The 26,021-nt window shown below is 49.3% G+C and overlaps 1 protein-coding gene across 1 annotated transcript in view; it reads right to left on the bottom strand.

Annotated features, from left to right (window-relative positions):
- The window catches only part of LOC149345201 (4'-phosphopantetheine phosphatase), a 163,971-nt gene extending 144,987 nt beyond the window's left edge, over positions 1-18,984 (bottom strand). Inside the window, exon 1 of the mRNA XM_089546510.1 lies at positions 18,494-18,984. Within this exon, the coding sequence (XP_089402636.1) occupies positions 18,494-18,656 (163 nt within the window). The 5' untranslated portion in view covers positions 18,657-18,984. The remainder of the gene's footprint in view (positions 1-18,493) is intronic.
- Between the last annotated feature and the right edge of the window lie 7,037 nt (positions 18,985-26,021).

Here is a 26,021-nt window from a genome sequence, read left to right as displayed (position 1 = left end):
TGGTGTGGGGGCGGCTTCAAGTCTGTCACCGCTCTCGCAGCGACTACGCGTTTGTGAAACTCCACGCGTACGCTTAGCAACAGGAGACCGCCAGGCAACAAGCGTGGGCTGGCGAAGCCGTGAAAGATTCCCTCCCGCCTTTGTCAGTGGAGCGAAACAAGCCGCGCTATGTTCACGGCGCTCACTGTGTCGTTGGCCAGGGCAAGACAGCCCGTCGCACGTCGGGGCCACGCACTCGGGAGACAGCCCCTCTCACACACCACTACCTGTCGTCGCAAAGGCGCTGATGACGCAGTCGCCCCCGCAAGCCGATCCCGTTCCCGCGCCCAAGCACGTCATGCCGCGCACAGGCGTCGCTTGGCTGCGACTCAGACACTGCGGTGCCAGAGAACCGAAAGGGCGAGCACGGTACGTGTGCCATGGCGGGTGAGCGTCCTCGGGGCCAATCAAGGGAAATGTTTGCACAGTGCGCTGCGTTCACTAATGAAAGCTGGACGCGGCCAATGCCACTTAGTATACGTACAGTCGCCGTCAAAAGTAAATGGAAGGCGACTTCGTCAAAAAATTTAATTTCTTTAAATCTAAAGCATAATGGTCCGTGTTTGTTGGTGCAGAGTGCAATTCGGACAATCACAATTAGTCTGCACATATGTATTCAAGGATGCATGAATTGAGCGGGCAATGATTAAATTTTTTCGTTAATATTGCCTTCCATTTCCTTTTGACGGCACCTGTACCTTGTCTTCAATCGTGTCATCGCCTGTCAACGACACGGCGCGCAGAGGAAAACTAAACAAAAACTAGCTAGCCCAAATTTCTCGCCTTATTAACCCTAGCCAAAATTCGAGCTGCAAAACAAGCAACCTATTTGTTTATCGACAGCTGATTGCCAGTTCGTCTAAGAAACTTCACAGGAAACCAGCTGCGTAGCGAGCAGTCCCCCCCCCCCCCCCCCCCTCCGGAATTTAAGCGGCATCCCCCCACCACGCACACACATTGAAGGGTAACTGCACCACTTTTCCAGAATTCCGCGATATTCAAGGATTGAAATCTATATATACAGATGAAGCATAATATGTGTTTTTGCACTAGCATTTAAAATAGTGACGTGTAATCGACGACTCAATTTTAGATCAAAACCTTGGTAGTTAGTCGGTGGCTCACCTTAAGTAAAAGAAAACGCAGCGGAGGTACAACACCTTCCACCTCCTGGCGCAAACGTGACCAAGGTGTTCCGGTATGCGGATGATTTCCTCATCATTGGTGAAGGCGCACTGGGTATTTCAGCAATTTTAAGCCTTTTCGAAGATAAATCCGGTGGCCTTACTTTTACTTCGGAGCCAGTGCAGAACAACCACATCCAGTTCCTAGATTTATGCATCTATTTTTCAGAACGCCGCATCACTTGGATGTACAACCCTCGCTACAGAAAAGCCCCCCTTCCCTATGATAGCGCCCACTCCAAGCTTGTCAAACGGGGATTGTTAGTAAGAGCCTGCAAAATATTCTGCAAAAGCTCAAGCCCAAGAAGCAGCGTGCTAGGCAGCAAGATAGGAGTCCTGTGCACGTCATCCCGTACCACCATAAGCTCTCGTACAACCTGATGAAAATAGCCAGCAGGTACAAGATCACTCTAGTGTTTTCTGCGCCGTGCAAGCCGTCTACCACCTGCAGCACGACGACTAAGACAAAAGAGCGTGATGATAGCGGAATCAAACATGCGATGCAATCCGTAAACTGTACCATGGGAGTCGTGTACGAGATTCCACTTCTTTGTGCTAGTTCCTACATAGGGCAGACTGGCAGATGCGTAAATGAACGCCTAGCGGAACATGGACGGCGCGTGAATGGTAATGCGGGCGGACATCTGGAGGACCACTGCAAGAAATGCAGGAAGTGCTATTGCGAGTATGACATGCGGATCGGACTGCGACTTCAAGTGTGAGCCTGTGCTTGGGGAGTCCGAAATTAGCGCCAGAGCGAGGGACCAGCACCAGAGGGAGGTGATCGAGGCCCGGCTCATATCCAGGATAGGTGACTGGTGCGTAAGGAAACCATCGATTGCCTTATACATGAAGGAAATTGGGTTTCTGGACGGTAGCATTGGTTAGCCCCGCCTTTGTGCTTCCAGGTTTCCGTTCGCTGGGTGACTTGTTTCTCGTATTCTCTCACTTCATTGTCACTATTTTACTAAGTTTTTTGCGTTTTTACTTTTGTGTTGCTGGGGGTCTCCTGGGTTGCTATTTCGTTGTTTTGCTTTTACTCGTTCGACTGCGTTTGCTACGCCTAATGACTTCCGTGTCTCAGCCTTTGGTACGATATGACTTCCTGTTCTGTTGTTTTTCACGAGTCATCCGCTTTTTTTTTTTTTGAGTAGCTGCACATGCCTTCCCGTAATTCTCGGGCTGTATGTCGTTCACGCCCTCTTTGATAACAACTTCAGGAAAGTAATACGCCGCGCAAAAAACAGGGACAGCAGAGAAGACACAAACGACAGGACTCTCCTGTTGTTTGTGTCTGCTCTGCTGTCCCTGTTTTTTCCGCTGTATCGATGAGCCACCGACTAGCCCATACCAAAATTTTGATCTTTGTGATAACAGTTTGAGTGGATATGTTGCTGGTTAGACAATCTTTGGCGACTGTGTGCTGCAGAGAAACTTGAAGGACATCGCGACTTCAATCGGCGATTACGACACCATTTCAAGCCCTAGTCCAAAACGACTTCGCATGCTTGACCTGCAAGTTTCACACATTCGACTCCTTTAAGCTCGTCGATTTCTAAAACCTATGAAGTTGCCCTTTGAGGGCAACGGAGATTCCAAGAGAAGGCAAGCGAAGCATGCGGCGGCAGAAAGTTATGGCGGATGAGATCAAGAAGTTTGCGGGGATACAGTGGCCGCAACTGCCGAAGGACAGGGTTAATGGGAGAGACATGGGAGAGGCCTTTGCCCTGCAGTAGTCAGGCTGGTGATGATGAGTACAGAATTATCTGAGCAGACGAAAGCGTCAAGCGCCCGTGTACGGGTCACACTGCGACTCGGTACAGTGGCTGGCACCTTATAGTTCGGGGTGAAGAACAGCGACTGGCGAGTAAAAAAATACGAGGGTCACACGCCCGACTTCCGAGCGAACGCACTGGCGGCAGTCGGAATAACCTGCCTTAAAACTGCGTTCGTCAGAGCGCGTTTGTAAGAGTTTTGCACCTGTCGGATACAACACTGAGAGAGAGGTAGGTCATTTTGCGCGGCGAATGTGACGGTCTTAATGACTAGCGCTATGATGGTGACATTGGGTGCTCGTATTCGACAACACACAGCACTTCCTAGCGGTGAGTGAAATTCGGTGCGAAAATCAACATGGCGGGCGTAAATGCGAGTTCTTTCCGAATGTAATGACTACAAAGAGCGATCCCTCTCGGGTACATGGGCGCCTGTGGCGTGGAGTCCCTCAACCTTAACTGCAAACACCTTTCCAGGCCCTTGCATCACTCATCAGTCACACAGCAACACCTGCTCCCTCCACTTCTGGCGTCCTTCACCCCCCGCGGAGAGGAGGAGGAACTTACAGCTACAGCTGTGTACGGCAACCGCAATAGCTACCGACTGGTGAATTGGCTTTTGAGGAAAGAAAATGGAGCAGTATCTGTCTCACATATCTCGGCGGACACCTGAACCGCGCCGTAAGGGAAGGTAGGGGTGAAAGAAGAAAGAGGTGCCGTTGTGGAGGTTTCCGGAGTAATTTCGAGCACCTGGGGATCCACTGACATCGCACGGGCGCCTCTTGCGTTTCACCTCCATCGAAACGCGGCCGCCGCGGTCGGGTTCGAAGCCGGGTACTCCGGCTCGGTAGACGAGCGCCTTGACCACTGAGCCACCGCGGACCTAAGCAATTTACGTGCGAGTAATGCGCATGCATTCTAATTCGCATCATCATCATCAGCCTGACTACGCCCACTGCAGGGCAAAGGCCTCTCTTGTGTCTCTCCAATAAACCCTATATCCTTCGCCAGTTGCGGCCACCGTATCCTCGCAAACTTCTTGATCTCATCCGCCTACCTAACTTTCTGCTGCCTTTTCTGCCCCGCTTGCCTTCTCTTGGAATGCACAATGCAGGGAGGGTCCATCCCACTTCATCTGCCACTCCCTGCACTGTCCCGCTAGCAGGTTCACGAGAACCGGCCGACGCCAACGGGTGGAAGGTGGTCTTTTGACTGGGAAAAGCTGCTTTGTTCTTGAGTTGTATCCGACTACATTACTCGTCAACATTTACTCGTCAACATTTCGTATTTTCCCGCCTTTGATGAAATCACACCGCTTCGACCAATCGTCGCCACCTTTTGGGCAACGCCAGGTTTTCGTGTCGATGAGCCATCTAATAGCCCTGCCACACGGCTAACTGGGAACTTCCTTGAACTTCCTTTACCTAACGGAGCGCAAAAGGGTTTCCCCTCAAAGGAGTTGACGCCGTGTCACACGGCCTCTAACGAGCTTCTCAGAGGATCCACCAGGCCTGCTAGGCGCCGTTAATCCAGTATAAAAAACACGGAAAAGATAACGTTCGAAACAACAGAAATGTTTTTCATACTTTTTTTTTCCTGACAAATTGAAATTGTCACCTAAAAAGAAGTTCGCTTCTTTGTTCGCTTTTGAGCGCTTTTTCCGTTCTGCCGGACACCACGAGCGGCACTGCGTGACCGATAGCGGATGTTGATGCGCGAATGCGTCGACCGTCATAGAACGTCACATGGCACGGAGGAATGCTATACACGTAGTGCTACACCTGTGAGAATGCATGTGACAGATGAAAACAAACAAAACGGCGCAGTCAAGGCAAGCCGTCAAGTGCCCATAGTACGAGAGCATAGTACAGTCGCTAGACTATAACCGAGCTTGAATACTTAGTTTGCGCGACAAACAGAAATATATTTGCTAGCAAAGGTGAAATTATTGAAGAAAAGCGTTATTTACGTACTCGGAAGTAAAGGACATTGGAAACGAGAGCACTGCCTTCGGCCTTCCAGGGAGATGGTCGATCTCCTAGGAACTTCTTTAAACTGCCTTCCCTTGAGGACTGCCGTGTGACACGGAGCGCATCTCCCTCAAGATATAGACTACCTTGGCAGTTGCGAGACTGCCTTGGGAGTTGTGATAAAGACTGCCTTGGGAGTTGAGAGGAGTCCAGCCGTTCCCGTGTGAGAGGGGTACAATGTCCTCGCATCATTAGTGCTTCGGTTTGGGACTAGTTGGTTCACACGCGTAACGCATTCCGAAGATGGCGCGAAAGTGGACAGGGACAAAGAGGACAGGACAGCCATTAGGAATGTGTCGCTGTCCCATTCTGCGCCGTATGCGGATAATCACTTCCCCGCATCCGCCCCACGAGAGCCCTCTCCTCTTTGCAGACCACAACGTCCACGATATCGGCCGGGGGCAGTGTCAGGTGCTAAAAGCCGTCGGGGCCTCGCAAAAGAGCAGAAAACAACTCCTGAGAGAACTTCCCGACACATGCCATGGCGCGGACCCCGCGAGGCCTACCAGACAGTCCACAGAGCGCACAGCAAAGTGAAACGGGGTCACCGGGAGCAGCGAGCGTGTGACCGGGAGCTGCTAGCTATGTTCGTTCGCTAAAGGCGTAGTTGATTTCCAGTCAGAAAAGAACTCCGGTATACTCAACTGATCTTAATTAGCGAATTGTAAAGGAGAACAAAAACTGCGCAGAATAATGCAAGCACGATTGTTCCCTTGGGCGACTCGCAAGTGAGTGCTCTCCGGAGGGGCTCGCGCAAACCTTCATCCCCGACTTTTTGGAAAGAGCCTCCCCGCTCGCCTGAAGATCAAGGTAGAAGGCGTCGCTCTCACAACTTCGGTTCAGGGTGAACGCCCCCCGCTGCTGGGACCCTTTCTTTCGCTTCGCTCTTGGGGTTGCCTCCCGTCTTTTTCCGTCCCCGAGAAGGAGGACGAGGCAGTCACTAACCTGGCGAAACCATATACAAAATAGGGAGTTTTATACCCCTGCCACACGGCAAATTTAATGTCATTCTCATCGAATGACATTTGTTCGACTTAATGTCATTTTTTCTGCGCGCTGCTACACGGCAAAAACTAATGTCATTTGCAAATGATGGCGATTGCGATGGAAAGAGAGTACAGCATACAAAAATTTCGATGTATGCTTCAATACGTTGCAAAAAGTATTTCTTTGCTAATGGAAACCGATTCTAAAATCTTCATCCTCATTTTAATCAACGTATTTAGATAGGCGCGCTGTGCGAGGGATCTAAAAACGTTGATTTCAATAACGTGTTGATCACTGCTATCCACCACAAGTCCAAGCCAAGCCAAACCTCAGCCAGCGGCGGCAGGCAAATGGCGGACGTCATATTGTGAAATGCTCTCTATGGTGAAATTAGACAGTATTAGCTGTGCGTCCGCAAAAGCTTTGCGCATGCTACGGGCGCACCTTGCGCGCACTGCCGCCCGGCCTCACAACAGTTTTGGTAGGGAGCACGGTGGTTGGGTGTGACTAGCGTAGCGCGCGAGAAGCATAACATACTGTGGCGCCATCTAGACGGTAGGAAGTCAAACCTCCTGAACTGAGTGCCAAAAAAACGTTTTTCTCTTTTATTAACGGCAGTAATGAATGCATTCGAAGGCTTTGTTTTTTTTTAATGTAAATCAATTGGATGAAATGAAAATGTAGATTCTAGTGCAAAGTTGGAGAAATACTTCGCTCGGGGTCGTTGCTATGACGACAGTGTACGCCGTACATAGTTAAGCCTAGCATCAAGAAATTCTGAAATTTATCTCAAAAGCGACTGATATTTCAAACCTATATTGTTACGGAGGGATGAGAATGCACAAAATAAAAGCGAATACAACCGTTTAGAGCAAGCTATCGCTTCGAAAAATGCAGCGGCGACGCAGTATTCGGTCCGAAGCGGGCGAGCTAGGCGTCGCCATGTTGTGAATGCCAACCACGCAAGGCTGGTAGCGAGAGTGAGTTTTATTTTTTTCCAATTCTATTTGGCATCTTTATATACATAAATGAACGACAGCTCAATCGTAGGGACGCGGAAATATTACAGTGCTTGTGACGTTTTTGTAATCGTGTTTTTCGGTGTATATTCTCACCAAGTCTCTGGTGTCGAGGGAACACATTAGCTCGGACGTCGCAGGCGAATGTGTTCAGGGAACTCATTCGATACCTAATGTCGTTTTCATCGAATGACATTAGATTTTCTCGTGTGGCAGCAAACTAATGTCGTTTTGAACGAATGTCATTCGATGGGAATGACATTAAATTTGCCGTGTGGCAGGGGTATTAGAATAGGGGGCCCCAAGAGGTTTGGGGCGTCGAAGTGCGCATGCGCAGAACGCAAGCCCCGCCCTGCGTCTTGGGTTAACGTTAGCGGCGAACGCTATTTCGCCAAAAGCGTGCGCCCCAACGCTGCTCTACGTTCAGGCAACATGGCGGCGCCCGTCGAAGCGGAGCCTCTCACTACACCACCGATTCGTGGTTGTCGCTGCGCTGTGCCCCACGTTCATGGCAAACGAAAGGCACACGAAGCTATCGCTTTGTCTGATGATGCCCTCACCACAAAGTTTTAGCGATAAAACACCCCAGATTTTCAGATTGCTTCTGTGTTTACATTGCTGCTAGGCTTAGCGAGTATACGTCGTTTGACGTCAGAGAGCGCGCGAGGTTCAAACAGGCGTGAGCCCCAACGCCGCTACGTACAGGCAACATGGCGGCACCCGTCGAAGCGGGGCCTTCCGCTTCACCACCGATTCGTTGTCGCCGCTACTTTGTGTATTAGTTAACAGCAAACAAAAGGCACACGAAGCTACCGCTTTGTCTGATGATGCCCTCACTACAAAATTTTAGCGATGAAATGCCCTATATTTTCAGATCGCTTCTGTGTTTACCAAGCTGCTAGACTAAGCGAGTACGCATCGTTTGGTTGCCGTAGAGATGACTTGGTGGGACGTTCGAATGGAGTTTCTCGACTCAGTAAAAACACACTTATAATTTTTACTCTTAAATCTTATGTATGCAATAATAACAGTTTCTGACGATGAAATGAACGCATATTTTAAAATCTTTTTTAAGAGTATCTTTTTGGTTTGCCGTAGTGGCGCTGCAGTCGATAAACGCAAGCCTGGCTCCACTGCGTAGGGGATACCCCTATTCTAAAACTCACCGGCGCACTCGTACGTAGCGCTGGGGCCCGCTATTTTCTTGGGGCCCCCAAGCGTTGGGGCCCCCTATTCTAAAACTCCCTAATATCCCGGCGCCCCACGCGACTGCCTGCAGAGGGCGGAATTACCGGAATCCTCCCGCCTTTGTGAGGGAGAGCCGCGTCGTCGCCTCGGTCTTGGAACCCTGTTTGACCTACGCCTGGGATATTCCACGGCGAATGACCGTGGGGATTTAATCCTTGTGCTCGCATAGCGGTGAGCCTCCGTCTCTTGCTCTCGGGAAGAGAGGTCGCCCACAGGGACAACTGCACGCGGTCGTGCTGAGTACGAAGCCTGAGCCTGAGAAAATGTAGCTTCGCCCCGAGGAGAACCAATCCAGCATGAAAACTGCAGCAAAGCATAAAACAAACGACAAAGGAGGAAAAAGCACACGGATGCGGCAGCGCAGTGCAGGAGCGACCGAGACGACGCCTCAGTGTACAATTGTTGGAGCAAATTCGAGTAGGCCTCAGTTCAACGGTATCGGAGATGCAAGGCGTGTTGGTGGTCTGTGGCACGAACCGCAAAATACAGTCATTCCTGGTATACGGTCGGCACTACGTCTGCACCACATGGAATAGGATTTCATCATATACTGGGAGATATTAAAAAAAAAAAATTCAGGGGGCACTTTGGCTCTCTAAACTGCTGCAAGGCGAAAGCGTTTCTTGGCGCACTGTTTGGCATTGACTGTGAGACTATTCGTGCTGTACTAGTGCTTCATTTGACTACACACTTGACTACATATTACAACTACACACTTTGACTGCCGACCCTGACTGCTCTTTCTCTGCTTCGATGAGTTCGGTTGTATCCATGGCTCTGGTCGCAGTAATGAGGAATGTAATGAGGTCACCCACAGACGCCTTCCGCCCCCTGTCGGAGCGGACGACAACTATTTTATTACTTGTCGTGTGCTCTAAACGGGGGCGTCAGGCATCCATGGGTGACCTCATTACTTCGAATGCGCGCACTCTGACGTCATAACCATTTCGACCAACCGAAAAGCGTGACACCCCTGCTGACAACCTTCTGCCGACAACGATGAGGCATTAAAGGCTTTCGCCTTAAAAAGAAAACGCTGTACACCCGCGCCTAAAGTAAGCCGCAAAGCGGCAAATTGCTACAAGTGCAGTAGCAAGCGCGTGCGAAGTACGTCGCGTGGTGCCTAAATTGACAGCACAGCCTTCAACTGCATGGTCTGGCCTTAGCACCACGAAGCTTTGTTCACGTCGGTGGGGGGCAATAGAAGGGACGAAGAAACTGCTTTGTCGTCCCCCAATACGCCTATATATGGGGGTGATAAGGGAGTAGACTGTCCTCTAGAGCACTCCCCTTTTAGGAGCAGGGAGTGCGTTACCAGACAGCTTACAACTCCTTTCTGTTTATTTAGTCGCACGAGCGCTGGGTAAATGCGTTTCCGAATCTGCCTGCCAACTAGCCCAGTTGAATGCGCTCGAGTATAGGACGGAGTCACAACGTGCACTGCGACAGCCGACTACATTGTGGAGCTCACGACAGGGCGTGCCGAAAGCCCGCCGTGCAACGGTTGCTGCGAAGAAAGGATAATGATCCCTTCGGCGAAGGAGCGACAGCTGCACCGCACTCGGGTGTATTCTATCGGCGTCCCCTCCGAGGCGGGGAGGTGGTTGAGCGGCGAAATTATTTATCTCCTGCCCACTCTTTTTTTTTTTAAAGCCCCATGCTCCATTTCTGCCATTATATGCTATTTTTTCCCTACGATCTAAGCTATTCATTGCTACGAGGCAGAGCGCAGAGACGACGGACAAGAAAGGACACACAGCAAGGCGCATGCATATACGCGCGCATAGACAACTTTGCGATACCCGTACATTTCTAATCAATCATTCTCTACGGACAGCGACGTCTAAATAATTAAACGCCCTCCAAGCCGTAACATGGATAATTTTTTTTTTTTCAATGAGCGCGCTTTCGCGCGTTAAATTCATGGCCGCCACACTGGCCGCGTTTGAACGGACAAGAAAAGCAAAAGCGCCAGTTTAACCAGTTTATTGAGTATGTGTCAAAAGACCCGTCATAGCCTGAACCAAGGTGTTCTTCACCGATGGCGTTTCTCATAGCGTAGAGGTGTGTTTCTGGGAGGCGACGGCGAACAAGGACGACCCTGCAGCAGACGGCTGCCCGTCGAACAATCGAATCGGGGTCCAATTCTCCAGCCACGAACGGCAACACAAGACCAGTGACGGCGCCAACCGAAGGCGTGCATGGCGGCCGGGCCTCGCAATGTCACGAGCACTTCCTTGAGATTCTCACGAGCAGAAGGTTTCCATACAATGCAGCTCCTATATGCAGCTTCCTCATCGGTTACATCTGATAAAATCTGCGTGAAGTACAAGCTCTTGCCGCTGCATTGTGCGCATCGCATTGTTTTTCTTTAATTTTACCTCCCCGACGGTCAATGCCACAAAGGCATCATGTATACCTATAACTATCTCCCCTCTACCCCACCCCCCCTTTTTCTCTGCGGCGCCTTTGTATATGGATATCCTGTGCGCAGTATACCTGAACAAAACCGAGCATATGTGGAGCCCATTTAAGTAGATCCCACGGCGTGTGCTCGCTGATAGCTGGAACAGCCAGCGGTGCTCCTTACTTTGGGAGGCGAACATACTCGTGCAAATGAGCCGCGCTTCAGGCGTTACAGCGCTCCACTAACAGCGCCGCCGCAGTGCAGCCCGCTGCTGAATTTTCCGCTTTAGAACACGCAGCCTTTCGTCGCTGTTCCTCTACCGCTGAAAAGCGCCGTTTAACTTCTTCCCTTGTATAGTTTAACGCGGCCGGGCGGGCGCGTCCGAAGTTGGTTAGACATTGCACTGTGAGTGAGGCTGATTAAACTCGGCCTACAAATTATGTATAGTTAAACTTTCTCGCGTTACGCGTCAACGATGAACTCTCAAGCAAGATTTTAAAGCCGGGTTTTCTACATTTTGGAGACGTTACGGGCAGAAGACCAAAAAAGACAGCTGTTCGAAATTTCCCTCGCGTGAAGAAAGCGCATCTACAGCGCACAACAAAAATAACGTAAAATAAGCGTCGACTATTTTTTTTTTCTCAGCTTATATCACGACCCAGTTTCATCCTTGTCGCTGCTAGAATACCTCAGGCGTACTTAACCGTGCAAGACTGAATCAAAACCCCGACACAGACCCTCTATTTACGGGCCAGAGCCCAACCCGGCAAAACACACATTTTCCGGCCCGGATTGGGCTATCGGAGCGACCTGAGCCCGTGCAGTGTTCTAGAAACTGTACCTGCACCAATGGCGTTCGTACTGTGTGCAATTTAATACGCCTTGCGTCTCTCCGCTGTCCAAGCTATGAATAACTCCCACAGCCTTGAATCTTCAAATTGTTTCCTTTAAATTCCTTCTTAAACATTACTTGGCTTCTTCATATTCAAATATTAAATTGCTCCCCCCCCCCCACTCAGTGTTGAAAAACTATCGATAGTACTATCGATACTATCGATGGTAAAAAAGACTATCGATAGTATTGTGGATAGCGCGCTATCGATAGTACTATCGATAGTTAATACTTTTGATAGTAGCATCGAAAGTACTATCGATAACACTATCGATGGCCGCATCGATACTACTTGTTACATATGGTACTATCGATTCTATAAAATCAATCACGCGTACCCACTGCATCCTAAACTTGGTTTCCCGAGTGTGCGGTATGGAGGGGATGGTATGAGTGACCGACAGGACTAGCCAGTTTACGCTGCCTACGCGTCAACGAGCTCTACAGACGTTCCCTACGTAAAGTTGCTGGATAAAATGTTAGCGTGCGAGCGTCCTAGTTTCGAAGCATGTGTGTGAAAAGCATTTCTTCAGCGGTTACGTCAGCAAGATGACTTCTACAGTGCACGATAGTGTCGTGTAAGCCAGCACAACTTGTGCTATTTGTTCTTTCATCGGATGCAGCTCCAGGTATTTTTCCGAACTGTCCCAGTGCACGTTAAAGAACCATAGCTGGTCGAAATTTACCCGGAGACCTCCACTACGGCATCCCTCATAGCTTCAGCCTCTTTGGGACGTTAAGCCTCATGAAACCGTGAAACCAATCAGGCATCGCAAATGTTTTGGTTATATCGCTGGCCAACAAATGCATAATATCAATATTTTTACTATCCATAGACTTACCATCGACAGTTTCACTATCGATAGTCTTGCTATCGATAGCGGTACTATCGCTAGTAATACTATCATAGCAACTCTAGCATTCGTAATACTATCGATAGTATTACTATCGATATTCTATCGATAGTATTACTATCGATAGTAGGACTATCGATAGCTTTTTACACTATTGATAGTTTCAAATAAACAATCGATACTATCGATAGCCAATTTTCCGATAGTTTTGCATCACCCCCCCCCCCTTCCAAAAAAAAGGCAAGAGTAAACTGCCGGGTGTAACGTCCCTGAAGTGACACACGAGCTGTGGACGCCGTAATGAACGGTTCCAGATTAATCGTGGTCACCTGGAGTTATTTAATTGACGTCTGATGACAACGCACAACACACGGACGTTTTTGTATTTGTGGGATCTAATCCGGTTAGCGCGCTCGGTTACTGAGCCGGGGTACCAGATTTCGAACCTCACCTCGGCGGCCGCGTTTCGATAGAGACGAAACACAAAAGGCGCTCATGTGTTGTGCGATGCCAGTGCACATCAAAGATCCCGAAGTGGTCGAAATTATTACGGAGCCCTCCACTACGGAGACCTCCTTTCTTCTTTCACTCCCTCCTTTCTCCCTTCCCTCACGGCGTAGTTGAGGTGTCCACCGAGAAGTGAGACGGCTACAGCGCCCTTCAGTTCCTGATAACCAATCATCATCATCATCGAATACGCGACCGAGGGGTCAGTAGCCGAAAGCCAACGCCACTGAGCCAACGTGGCGGGTGTACCTACATGGTCTGTTCTGAAAGTAGTAAGACTCATTTTTTAAAACAAAATTTATTGAAGAGAATAGTACAAACGATTACAATTTTTCAATGTAGCACCCTTCCGCACCTACACGCTGCTGCCAATGAGTTTCACAGTTTTCGTGTGCCTCCAGGAACGCCTGGATCGGAATGCTGTTTAGCTCCCTCGTCACGGCCTGTTGAACCACCTCTACCGATTCGTGATGTTTCCCCTCGAGCGTCGATTTTATTCTCGGGAATAGAAAAAAGTCTGGCGGGGCCAAGTCAAAGCTGTAGGGGGGCTGAGGCAGCGTTGCCGCCTTGTGCTGGGCAAAAAATCGCGGTCCTCATTCAGACGATGAAGAAGATCCTACCTGTTGGCCTTTTCCTCCTCTGACAACACTCCTGGCACCAACTTCGCGCACGCTTTCCTCATGGATAAGTTTTCTGTCACGATCTCAAAAACTTGGGTTCGAGGAATGCTCAAGTCATCAACAATCATTCTGATACTCATTCTACGATCACTGTTAAGGAAATGTTTCCCTCACTACACATTTTCGTTGGTCTTGCTGGTCGAAAGGCTTCTGAAGCGGTCGTCTTCCTTAAAATTTCACCAGCGCTGCGACTAGGAACAAGAAACAAAGAAGGAAGACGAGGACAAGCGCTACTAACAACTGAAAGTTTATTTGAAAAAACACAGATTATATGCACACAACTGACAACCCAAAGCGCCTGCGCTTCCCGCAAAAAGCACGCAAAAGAAAGTTAAGAATCTAGATACAAAATTTCACATTCATGTAAGTTTACAGATGGTGTGCTAACGCACGTGTCGCTGTTCTTGTGAATGTGAAGAAGATGAAGTCGTTTGGTAGACATGAAGCACAGGAAAATTCCGGTAATGATAGAACGAAGTATGCGGTAATACCCTACATTCATCAGTTATCCCATAGGCTTAAGCAGGTTGGCACTAGATATGGGGTTAAGGTACTCTTTTCGGTCCCTAATAAACTAGGCAAGGTTTGTGCTATTGTTGACAAAAGAGCCCGGGAACATAAGCAAATAAGAGGCAAAAGAAATAATGCATGCCAGGTGGATCATGAATCACCCTTTGTGCCATGTGCAGAGGGAGTGGTATATGACATACCTTTTAAATGCGGCAAGAATTACATTGGGCGAACCGGGAAATGCATAAATACACGCTTACGTCAGCATGAAACCTCTTTGAATAGTGCTCCTTCATCAAATCTGTCCCTTCATTACAGAGATTGTCATCTGAACAAACCCGCTGTGTCTAATAAAAAAGCATGCTTTCCACTGCTTAACAGGGCAAAGATTAAATTCAGACATCCAGATCAGCTGACTAGGGAGTTGTGTGAAGCCTATCACATTCACAAGAACAGCGACACGTGCGTTAGCACACCATCTGTAAACTTACATGAATGTGAAATTTTGTATCTAGATTCTTAACTTTCTTTTGCGTGCTTTTTGCGGGAAGCGCAGGCGCTTTGGGTTGTCAGTTGTGTGCATATAATCTGTGTTTTTTCAAATAAACTTTCAGTTGTTAGTAGCGCTTGTCCTCGTCTTCCTTCTTTGTTTCTTGTTCCTAGTCGCAGCGCTGGTGAAATTTTAAAGATGTACCAACTAGCTCAAACCACCATTTTGCTCCGGTCGTCTTCCTCCACTCTTTCCTTACCTTCTCGGAACAGCTTGTGCCACTCAAAAAACACCTGATCTACCCATGGAAGCGTCACCGTAGGCCTCCTTAATCATGTTGTGAGTCTCTTTGCCCGTTTTACCAAGATTTACTCAAAATTTGATCGCGTATCGCTGATCCAGTAAACGCTCGACGATTCTGCGTGACGAGACGTTTCGACAGGGGTTCACATGCAGTACAAGCGACCTCCTCTCTTCAACGGCCGAGAGCCGGCTGCCGATTTTCCCCAGCATTCCCAATATCCCCCTTCAACGATCCTGCACGCGCAGATCGCCTCTCGTCCGCCCGTTCGCCCAGGAAAAAAACCAGTCCTACTACTTTCAGAACAGACCCTGTATTTAGGTTTGCTTCAAGCCCGGCAAAGCTGTGCTGATCCGGGATCCCTCTCTTTTCCATTTACGACACTTTCTAATGTTTTTTGGGCGGAATAATTGACAAATTAAGGGGGAATACCATGCATTGTAGCACTCATCTATCCTCGGACCCGCCACACGTTCAAAGCACCCTCATCAGAACTCTGCTCCAAAGCGCGCCCTGCTCTGTCAAGAGGTAGTCAGGGCGCCAAGTGGACAGCGTGAACACTCCTATTCCGCTGTCTGCGCGCATTCGGCACTCATTTGTACCCTCGGTAGGTAACAAGCGAGGTGCCGAAATTGCAGCTTACAACCAAAAACCGCCAAATGTCCTCCAACTGCTGGCTCAGAAGGAGTCCAGTCCTGCTCCATGGCCGTACCTGGACCCAGTACAAGAACGAGCGTAAAGGCACTAACGTCAAGTGAGCGGAAGAGTGGAAACAGATGCTCCGCAGTCCTAATAAAGTCTGACAACTTACGAAGCAGTGCCAGGTAGGGCTAAAATTTGTGACGCCGGTCTTCGAAGTGAACTCTATGAAGCGCCGATTTCATCGCGGGAATTCGACCTGGGCAACGTCTGTAGTCCTTCGCGAAAGAGTCACTCAAGCGACTCATTCCCTGTCGCCTGTTCACCATAACTGCTTTGTATCTACAGCTACGAGCTTATCAGCGTTGCTGTACGGAGTGCACGTATCCGTATACCATCGTGCAAAGTTGCTCGGCCAGGAAACAGCGCAATGCGGCCGCCACCAATCGGGAGAGCAGATTTTTCCTCACCGATGCACTCTTGGGACGTTACACGCAGGCAACGTCGGGACAAAATAAGAAAAGCAAAAACGGAGTACACGACAGAGTACCGCTATTTTTTATTCCTGGCTTCGTTCCCCCCGCCACGATTCCTTCTCTTTTGGCACTAAAGTACTTTACGCATAACGTTAACAAATAAAACGCGGAAAAGAGAACTGATGTGCCGACACAGAAACACACACACACACATTAGCTCCTATAGAGAGGAAATACAAGCAAGGTTGATCAACATTTCTAAAGGACAGTCTGCGCCGCTTCTAAGTGAAATTAACGTGAGCTATTATAGTTTCGAGAGTCTCCGGGCTAACATCTTCCGATTGTGCTGTTCGTGTTCTAACTTTCTTGTTCGCGTGTCATTTCAATTCAAGCCTCTTGAGATAGTCACGTGACGCAGGAAATGGCGAGAAATAAACCCGACTTCGAATGAGGGTGACGATGGCAACCTGGAGAAAACGAATAAACGTCGCTTTAGTCGGCTTCGAACCCGGGGCGGCGCGAACAGATCAGCTTCGCTGGCCACTGCACGAGAGCACTATGCGTTACCGCCGCAGCCGATCATGATGATGTTGTTGTTGATCTCGCAGAATGGCGCATACCGACACAGGGGGATCGGCCAAGAAGAGGGGTTTTGTGATGTTTTCTGTTTGTTTTGTTTTCTTCGGAAAATAAATACATAAATTAAGTAATAAATAGAAATAACAGAATGCTGGGGAAGAGAAAAGTCAACAGAAGACAGACGAAAAAGAAACGGGAAATGCAAAACACACGCAGGAGATGGACTCTACAAGATCTGTAGCAGAGAGAGTTGAAAAATAAATAAATAGGTTGGGTTGGTTTATGGGGTTTAACGTCCCAAAGAGACTCAGGCTATGAGAGACGCCGTAGTGGAGGGCTCCGGAAATAAATAAAAATAATAATAATAGTAACAGCAAAAAAATATATTGATGAGCCGATCATGCCGCGTGTTGTTGCGCGCCGTCGTCTTCACCAACTTCCATCTGCGCGCAAGTCAGGAAAGGAAACACGCTTTCGGGTACGTGGCGTTGGTGTCTACCTGTAAAAACCTGCTTCAGCAAAGTATTTCGCGGTCCTTAATGCTAAACCACCATTATTTTTTTTTCATTCACATGAAACTGCAAGACGACGCGAAAGGTCCGAATCCTGACGAGGTCTCGACTGTGCCTGCGTTCTCGCTGGAGGTGCACAGCAGATCAGTGATCATCGCTTCCTAGTCGGGTTGCTTAGTTATGTCATATGGTATGCATACAGATAGCAACTGAAGCAATAAGGGAATAAAGTAAATAAGCCTACCCTACACCATTAGTGATACATACATGATGTAGAGCAAGCGTTTCGAAGAAGAACTAACAATAACACTCCTAACAGGCACCCCCTAAAGCATAACGGACTTAAATCATACACACAAATTTTTCTCTTTTTTTTAATGTAAGGTTAAGGAGAAGCCCCTCTGAAAACGTACCACTATTGTACCACGAGTGAGGGAAGGTTTCGACAATGAAGCAAAAAGAAACCACGTAGTACCAAAAAGTGGCTTCAGTGAGAGAAAAAAAAAAAACTGATGAAAGGGGTAGGGTGGAGACGGATTAAAGTGGGAAAAATGATGGCATACACCATCACCAGCGGCCGCCGCCAAGACAACGGGACGACGATAAGAGACTTGTGTAACCTCTTTTTTTTCTTCTTCTTTCGTCCTCCTTTTGTTCTCCTATCTCCTTTTCCTCCTTCTCTTCGTCAAGTCGTGTTGCTTCAGTAATTCCGAAGCACCGAAAGATGAGCGTGAGCGCACACGGTGCGTGAGCCCGAAAAGAAAAAAAAAACACAAAGAAACCGAAGCGCCTCCGCAACCGAGACAAAATTGGAGGTGTCAAGCGCCTGGCACTGTCGCCGTGTTTTTACTGCAGCCCTGCTCTGGTCGCCCACGACAGCATGACTTGGCCGCGTCGTCGTTCATCATTTCAGTACAATAAGCACGCTCAGGAGGCGGCATCGCGACACTGATCAGGCGAATCGCGGAGGCCAGCGCTACGCCAGAGCCGCGACTGAAACGCGGTGTCGGCCTCCACGAGCGAGGCGGAAGCGACCGGCTGCCTCGAGAGAGGGTAGCGGCGGGGCTGGCTGGCTGGACACGCGGAAACGAGCAGCCTGCTTTGAACGCTTTCTTTCTCCGCTTTGCGACGAGGAGCTGCGACCTGCGCGGGTCGATACTGCTGCTACCGGGGACACAATCGCGCAACGTTAATCGGTGGCACTGCTAATTGCCAGCTGCGCAGTTGCCACCGGACCGGAACCAAACTGCACGAGAAACAGCGCAGCGAAACTCGCTCACGGAGCAGCGAGCGCTCATCTGAGAGAAGCGATCACTCGCGACGGCTGCACAGCAAGAGTGATCCGTCAGGTCAGCTCACCTTACCTATGTCAATGGCGAAGCGCTTTGCGTTCTTGAGGTTCCTGAAGACGGCGAGCTGCTCCGGCAACTGGATGCTCCGGGCGCGCCCTTTGGTGCCTGTCGCGGCGGCGGCGGCGGCGGTGTTGTTGTCCATCGCGGACGACGGCACTGCTGGGGTTGATGGCATAGAACACGACGCTGGTGGCACTCGGGCACAGCGCGCCCGGGCTCATAAGGAACACCCGGGCCGAAAACACACACACACACACTGCACCTTCCGTGTGCTTCAGTGGAAACGCAGTTTTGGTGCACCGCCGATCAGGCCGCTCCTTGGCCGAGAGTAATCCGAGCGATACAGTACCAAAGTGTCCGCTGACTTCTTTCGCACAGACACAGCACAGCACAATGTACAACAATGCGCGGAGCACAACCGCTGACCAACACGACCGCAACAGCTAGCTACCGCTGTCGACACCAGTCGACACAGCAATCACAGCTGATGTTTTCGCTGCTGCTGCCGCTGCTCTCAAAACGGCCGGTTTGCCGGAGCTACGATAGTTGCGCCATCTATACCGCGGTGGGAGAACTAATGAGCTGCCTTTCGCCACCTGCAGGAAACGCGAGGAAACAGAGTGCGCATCGTCTGCTCAAAGCGAAACTTCCGATCAAAGCCAGAGAAATAACGGCTACCTTCGATTTGCAAAATACGCGCCGCTATAGCTAGCACGTATTGGCGAGAATCGCTTTCATCTTTCCAGTTGTCCGGGTCGTCCTTCATCGATAGCATTTGAGTTGGCACCTATCAAGGGATACAACGAGTGCCATATGTATGCACTCACCTAGCAGGTCAGGCTACAGCCGCCGCTGTGGCTCAGTGGTCCTAGTGATCAGCTGCTCACTCGAAAGACACAGGTTCGATTCCGGCCGCGGCGGTCTCATTCCGGTGCAGGCAAAATGCTAGAGGTACGTGTACAGTGCGATGCCAGTGCACATTAAGAACTCGCGGTGGTCGAAATTGTCCGGAGACCTTCACTACGGCGCCCCTCATAGCCTGAGTCGCCTTAGGACGTTAAATCCCACAGACCAATCAACCCAACCAATCACAGAACAGCTCTTCGACATCATGCGACATTTGAATAGACCGAATTCCATACCGTGTCGATTCCGCATCCACCACCGCAGGACATGACAATTCGATTATTACTTTCGCACCCCGCTCGAGAGCATGGCTGTGGGGCCAAGCCGACTCAGTTGAACTGTGCAGTTTTGTCCTGCATGAGCGCTATCAAAAATACCTAGTCAATAAGTGCAACTAGTCTTCAGATAAAGCCTATTGAACTCGTTCTTTACTTAATATGCCCAGTTATTACCTTCATTTATAATCTGACATTATCTACAGTTGGATTTTCAAAAACAATCTTAATTAACCCCAAGCTACCCCGGTTTCCAAAACTTGCGTCGAAAATTTATTTATTTTTATTTAGAGACATTCATGCACGCAAAGGTACTAGCTGTACTTTTTATTTTAGCATATTTATTTTAGCCGGTTTATTTTCAGCATAGTTTCCAATTGTGTCAATCCACAGAAACAGCACGACTGACTCAAAAAGGAGTAATAATAGACAAGTTTCAAAAAAGGCGATAGCTGCAGGCATATAGAGAAGATACATAGATATATGCAGAGATATACTTGACATTTAATTTCATAAAGCACATTATTCTGGTAGATAAAGTGGAAAATTACGGCGTCCGCGGGAAAACTCAATGATGTGACATCCTATTCCTTACTTACATGTTTAGAGCCGCTATAATTTCTGATTTGTTTAATTCCTATTGTGCGCTGTGTAGTTGATAGTAAATTTGTACTTATATATGCTGATGACCCTATACAGTGTTCATCTCCAGGAAACTAGAAGTGACATACAGAATAAAAAGCTGCTCGTGTACCGGACGCTTTGAATACTTGGGCGAGCACAAATTACCGGAAGATTAAGAGTCAGAAGTAGTATTGTACTTTCCAAGACGGGATATAATATCAGTGACGATAATGTGTTTTTAAAACATGATCCTGTAGAAATTGTAGTTTTTGTCAAAATCCTCGGTGTCATAACGCAATGCACTTGTCTCGGAATTATCATGCTGATTGTGATAGCCGAAAAATATATTCAACTGCTTTTATTATGCCTCGGCTGCGCGGTATTCTTCCCATTAAAATTAAATTCTTTATTTATAATTCCTTAGTTCTACTGCCTGCCAATATTGTATTAGTGTTTAGGGCACTACCATAGTACCAATTGTTCGAAGTTACACCTCCTCCAATAAATCTAGTAGTTGTCGTTTCAATAGAAAAATCCAAAAAAGAATGCGAAAAGAATGTTGCCGGTAGCAGCGTCATCTAATATATTAAGCACCCGAGCTGCGGCCGGCGGAAATAAAAGGGACAAGGATAGGATAGCGAGGAGAAGGACAAGGGGAGCTAATTACACTGCTTAGAAAATACAATAAATTAAACAAGTATGCTCGCGCATAAGTGTCCAGGCGCTGTCCAAAATATAATCCCGTGCGGACGATCGAACACTGCACTTATCTACAAAAAACAAAATTAATTAGCGACGGGAAGTTACGTGCGCACGGCTTTGTACGTAGAGTGATTTTATGTTCCTTGCAGGGATTTTGGCTTCGTTTATTGATTTCTGGGGGTCTAATGTCCCAAGCAACTCAGGCTATGAGGGACGCCGTAGTGGAGGGCTCCGGAAATTTCGATCACCCGGGATTCTTTAACGGGCACTGACATCGCACAGTACACGGGCCTCTAGAATTTCGCCTTACAGGCCCGTGTGTTGTGCGATGTCGCACCTTTCCCTCTCCTTTCATGATTTTTTTTCACGCTGGAAGGTCGGCGCTCCTCCGCCGGCCCCACCTGCGGGGGCGGAGCTTCCAGGCCTGTAGGAGCTACGAGGCTTATTGGCCGCGGCCGTCGTAGCAGCCTGACGTCTGAAAGAATCTGACCAATGGCCACCTCTCAACTTGTACACGCAGGTGCGAGCGACGAAAGAGAGTGCGAGCATGGAATAGTGAGCGGGAAGGGCTCGCAAACTTTCGCGCGTCATTGTGGGCCCTCTTCTGCGCGTAGAAAGTGTATTATTTGGCTCAGGATTCCATGACAACACAATGTAGTCACTGAGCGAGTTGATGTGCTCTCCTCCGAAGGTGTTTCAGAGCTGTTTCAAAGATAGCGGCGTGCATTCCGAGAGAAGTCAAGCGTAGCAGGGGTGGCAGAAAGTTACGTGGGCGGATAATAGACACCTTTAGCATACCGTGAACCGTGTTACCGCTACCGTTACCGGAGTACCGTGAGCCTGCCCACCGGCGGTGAGTACGCACTGATTGGTTCCGACGCTGCGGGCGCAAGTACAGCTGCCGGGCATGTGGCGCCATCTGGCGCCGTCAAGGCTATCTGCGCATGCGCATTGGCTGCGCGCGGGCTCCCGGTACTCCGGTACCGGTAACGCTAACACGGTACACGGTATGCTAATGGTGTCTTGCGGGTATACGGTGGCCGCAACTGGCACAGGACAGGGTTATTTAGAGAGACATGGGAGAGGCATTCGCCCTAAAGCGGGCATAGTCAGGCTGATGATGATGATGATCCCCTATCAATGCACCCTTATCTGTCTAGTCCAACGCAATCCACTCTGAATATATCTCAGTGCTCCAAAATATACATTAATCCACCGCTATCTATTTTAATAGAGCTCAATTAAATGTAACCCACTCTGAATCCACCGCAATTCGCCATAATCCACTTGTAATCCATCAAAATCCACGGTACTCCAACTTAATATACCGTATTGAAACTTGATTTATTGTACTGTACTCTTATTATAACTCTTGCCCAACAATCCGCCGCCGCGGTGGCTGAGTGGTTATGGAGCTCGGCTGCTGACACGAAAGACACGGGTTCGATCCCTGCCCCGGCAGTCGAATTTCGATGAAGGCGAAATTCTAGAGGCCCGTGTACTGTACGATGTCAGTGCACGTTAAAGAACCCCAGGTGGTCGAAATTTCCGGAGCCCTTCACTACGGCGTCCCTCATAGCCTGCATCGCTTTGGGGCGTTAAAAAAAAAACAGTAAACCAAACCAAGTTGTCCTAACGGTCCAACACAATTCTTCGTAATCACCCGCAATCCTTCAGAATCCACCCGTAATCTTGCCGCATTGACTTTTCACCGCTATCCATCAGTAACGCGGCACTCGACGTGGCTGCGAGGCTCCATACTCGCTTCCCTCGAGAAATTATTGCTGGGTTCCAATCCCACCCGTGGAACTTTCTTTCCAGGGATTTTTTTCGTTTGCGTGACGCGGAAGTAGCGCGTTGTTGCTGAAATCGCTCAGCGCGGCCAGTGACACAAGCGTATTGAAAGATGTCGCAAGGCTCGACAAAGCGCAATGCGAAAGTGATTGGGGCACTACATTGAGTCACATATTCTGTACCCGAATATGCACCTCGGAAGCGTAACTGTTTCTCTTCGGATTCTGCCAACCTCCCATATAAAGTAGACAAGGAAAGGGGAATGAGGGGCTCGTTATAAATATGAGAGAGCAATATAAATTGATCACCACCACGAAATAAATAAATAAATTAAAAAACCCCTGTGCCCCTCGGTTTCTGTGGCTGTTGGCTTCTCTCATATCCCATATAAAGTGTAACGCGAACGTACAACCCTTTTGTTCAAACGGACGCCTTTCTGCGCTGGTGTTTTCCGACACCAGCACTTGCCACTTGTGTCTGCCTGCATCACGCATCCACCGGTATCTTCTCTCGACTCGCCGAGACGGCGCGAAAGAAGGAGGAAAAGATGGACGAAAACCCTACTTGGCGCCCCACCGATGTATGTGCGTTACGCGCACAGGAGCAGACTGGCACATCTCCGCTGAGCGTTCGCGAGCACAATGCCACGTGCTCTTCAGCGACGGCGCGGGAGCCGGCCATTCTCATCTCAGACGCGGAATCCTTTTGTTCCGCAGCGCTTTACCTCCACGGGCGGGCCGCCTGGGCCGCATTCCCGGCACGTTATATACGCCGGTCGCACGGCCGTTCTTTCGCTGCGCTAAAATTGCCCTTTCTGCTAAGAATCGTGGGAAGGCCGCTGTACGCGCGCGCGCAGCGTGCCAGCGACACTGGCTCGAGCCAGAATGCATGCGAGTCCGTCGTCAAGGCCGCATTATGCAATCTGGAGCACGTTGAAAGCCCTATCACGACAGCAGGTCTGAGCATAGATCTACGCGATGTTTCAAGTAATACGTTCTATATATGCCGCATTTCCGGTTAAGTGACCGTGGACTTCAAAGGCTGCCTAATCTCCACGGAAAACTGCGTTCAGGGTGGTGTCTTTATGCAACAGTCGTCAGTCGCGAGCAGGGGCATACATACGACTGCGTTGGTACTCAATGAACGTGTCCTTGAATGATCCCAACGAGCGCACGGGCGTTCTTTGGGACCAGAGACTCACGGCCTGGATAATGAGCACCAAAACAAGCTGCAAATTCTGCAGTCTGTCTCTCCCCCGGGAGTAAGTATAAACACGAAATATACTGCGGGAAAGGCGTAACACCGTATAGGACAGCTCATGGATGCTGGTAGCCGTACTCGAGTATTGGCGAGGCCCCTTGGCTGCTGGTCTGGACGCCGCCTTCACCCGCCTGGGTTATTAATTATTTTATTTTATTCAATACTTCCAGCCACCTTCCGGCAACCTGTGCCGGATAGTGGTTCGACTCCAGTCGCTGTGTGCGCATCCAAGGACGAAACAGCATCGTTGCATTTTCTCCGCACACTGAACGACCGAGAGACGCGATCGGTTCGACCACCTCAACATATTAGCGAGCGCATCTTTCCATATATCTGCTTGTTTTAGTCAGTGACATCCCCAGTTAGCGAGCCTGCTTTTCATGCGTGCAGTTTTTTTTTTCTCTCTCTCCCCACCGTTTTACGGCCGGAGGGGCGGGAGTCGCTTTTGTTCGAAACCCACTGCGAAGCGCGGATCCGGGAACTGGCCAGCATTTCTTGGAAATGCACATTTGAGCTCCTCCGTGTGTGCTTGTGAGTTCTATGCGTTTGTGTCTTTTCTCTGCTCCTTAGTTGCTGTCTTGGTAGTGTAGACAAGATGGACGAGCGAGAACCAGTGTGTGTGTGTGTGGAGCGGTCGAGTGGACGAACGAGGGAAAGGCTCTACGACACACGACACGGCACACGCTGAGAACACGCTGAAGCATACATGAACTTGCACGAGTAACTAAAAACCTTGCTTTTTTTCTTGGGGGGGGGGGGGGGGGGGGGGTGTACGTGTGCGAAAACGGAAGGCGCTACGGAAAGCGCGCACGCAACGAGCAGACGACGCGGCGAACCGGATATACGTCCGCCCTTCGCCCGTCGGTCAGAGCGATGCACCAATGGAATGCCTTTCGCGAGGGTTTTCGAGACTGCGTCAACTTGAAGGCTCGGGAGCCGGAACAGAGGATGAGGATGTTTGCTTTTCGAAGGAAAGAACGTGCGGGCTTTGATTTGAATTTTTACAGCTTTTGGGGACGCGCATGACTCCTGTATTTTACAGAGGTTATCTTCGATGCCTCATCTATGCACTGGGCTTGTTTGTCTAAAACGTCCAGACCCCTGGTCAGTGGCCCTTTAAGGGGATTGCCGCTCGCACATTTGAACTCATGATTAACCCAGGCTTCCTTGACTCACGACCCTATAAGCTCACACATCGGACAGCTGAATCGTTTTTACGCCGAACGGTCCTAGTTACGCGCCTAAAAAGATGTTAAAAACACCGCGGTGTGATGAGCTATTAAATGCAGCTAGCCTGTAACCAGGCCTGGTTGAGAGGTCAGTAGCTGCCGCTCGCAGGACGTAAAGATTTAAGGCCGCTGCATGCGTTCTGCAACCAATTAGAAACAGCAGAAGAACTAGAGCAACCGCGGTACAGCAAGCCACAGCTAATATCCAATGTGACAAAGCGCGACGACTAATCAACTTTTCTATCCTTCTAGTAATGTTCTACAGTGCAGCAGCCAGAGGAGTTAAATAGCATGAATCAATGAAATTGCTCTACATCATCATCTCGACAAAAAGTGCATTCAGTATTACAGGGGCACAGGAAACTCTCGTTTATGAACGTTACAAACTTGTGCCCAATCGATGTCATGGATCCACTTGGGATTGCCGGACTGCTCAATTCCACTTCCCGAACTTATTTGATTTGATAGGCCCACACTCAACCGGACTAAACAGGACTCAGATCACGACCTGGCTGTGAGCCCACTCTCTCCACGACTCAGATCATGATCTGAATGTGAGCCCGTACTCGTGGCTCACATCGTTATCTAAATGTGACCGCTAACTAACGAATCACATTGGGACCTGAACTTGAGTCCAGACTCACTCACGACTCAGATCATGATCTGAATATGAGCCTGAGTGAGCCCGACTCATGAGGGAGTTCGACGACTTATGCCAAAAGGTTTACGACAACTGCCCGCCCAGTTTGT

The sequence above is a fragment of the Amblyomma mixtum genome, chromosome 5, assembly GCF_055824585.1.
Source record: "Amblyomma mixtum isolate Tamu chromosome 5, ASM5582458v1, whole genome shotgun sequence".
Lineage (NCBI taxonomy): Eukaryota > Metazoa > Arthropoda > Arachnida > Ixodida > Ixodidae > Amblyomma > Amblyomma mixtum.
Note: the sequence above shows the minus strand (reverse complement) of the source record. Positions and strands in the feature narration are given on the sequence as shown.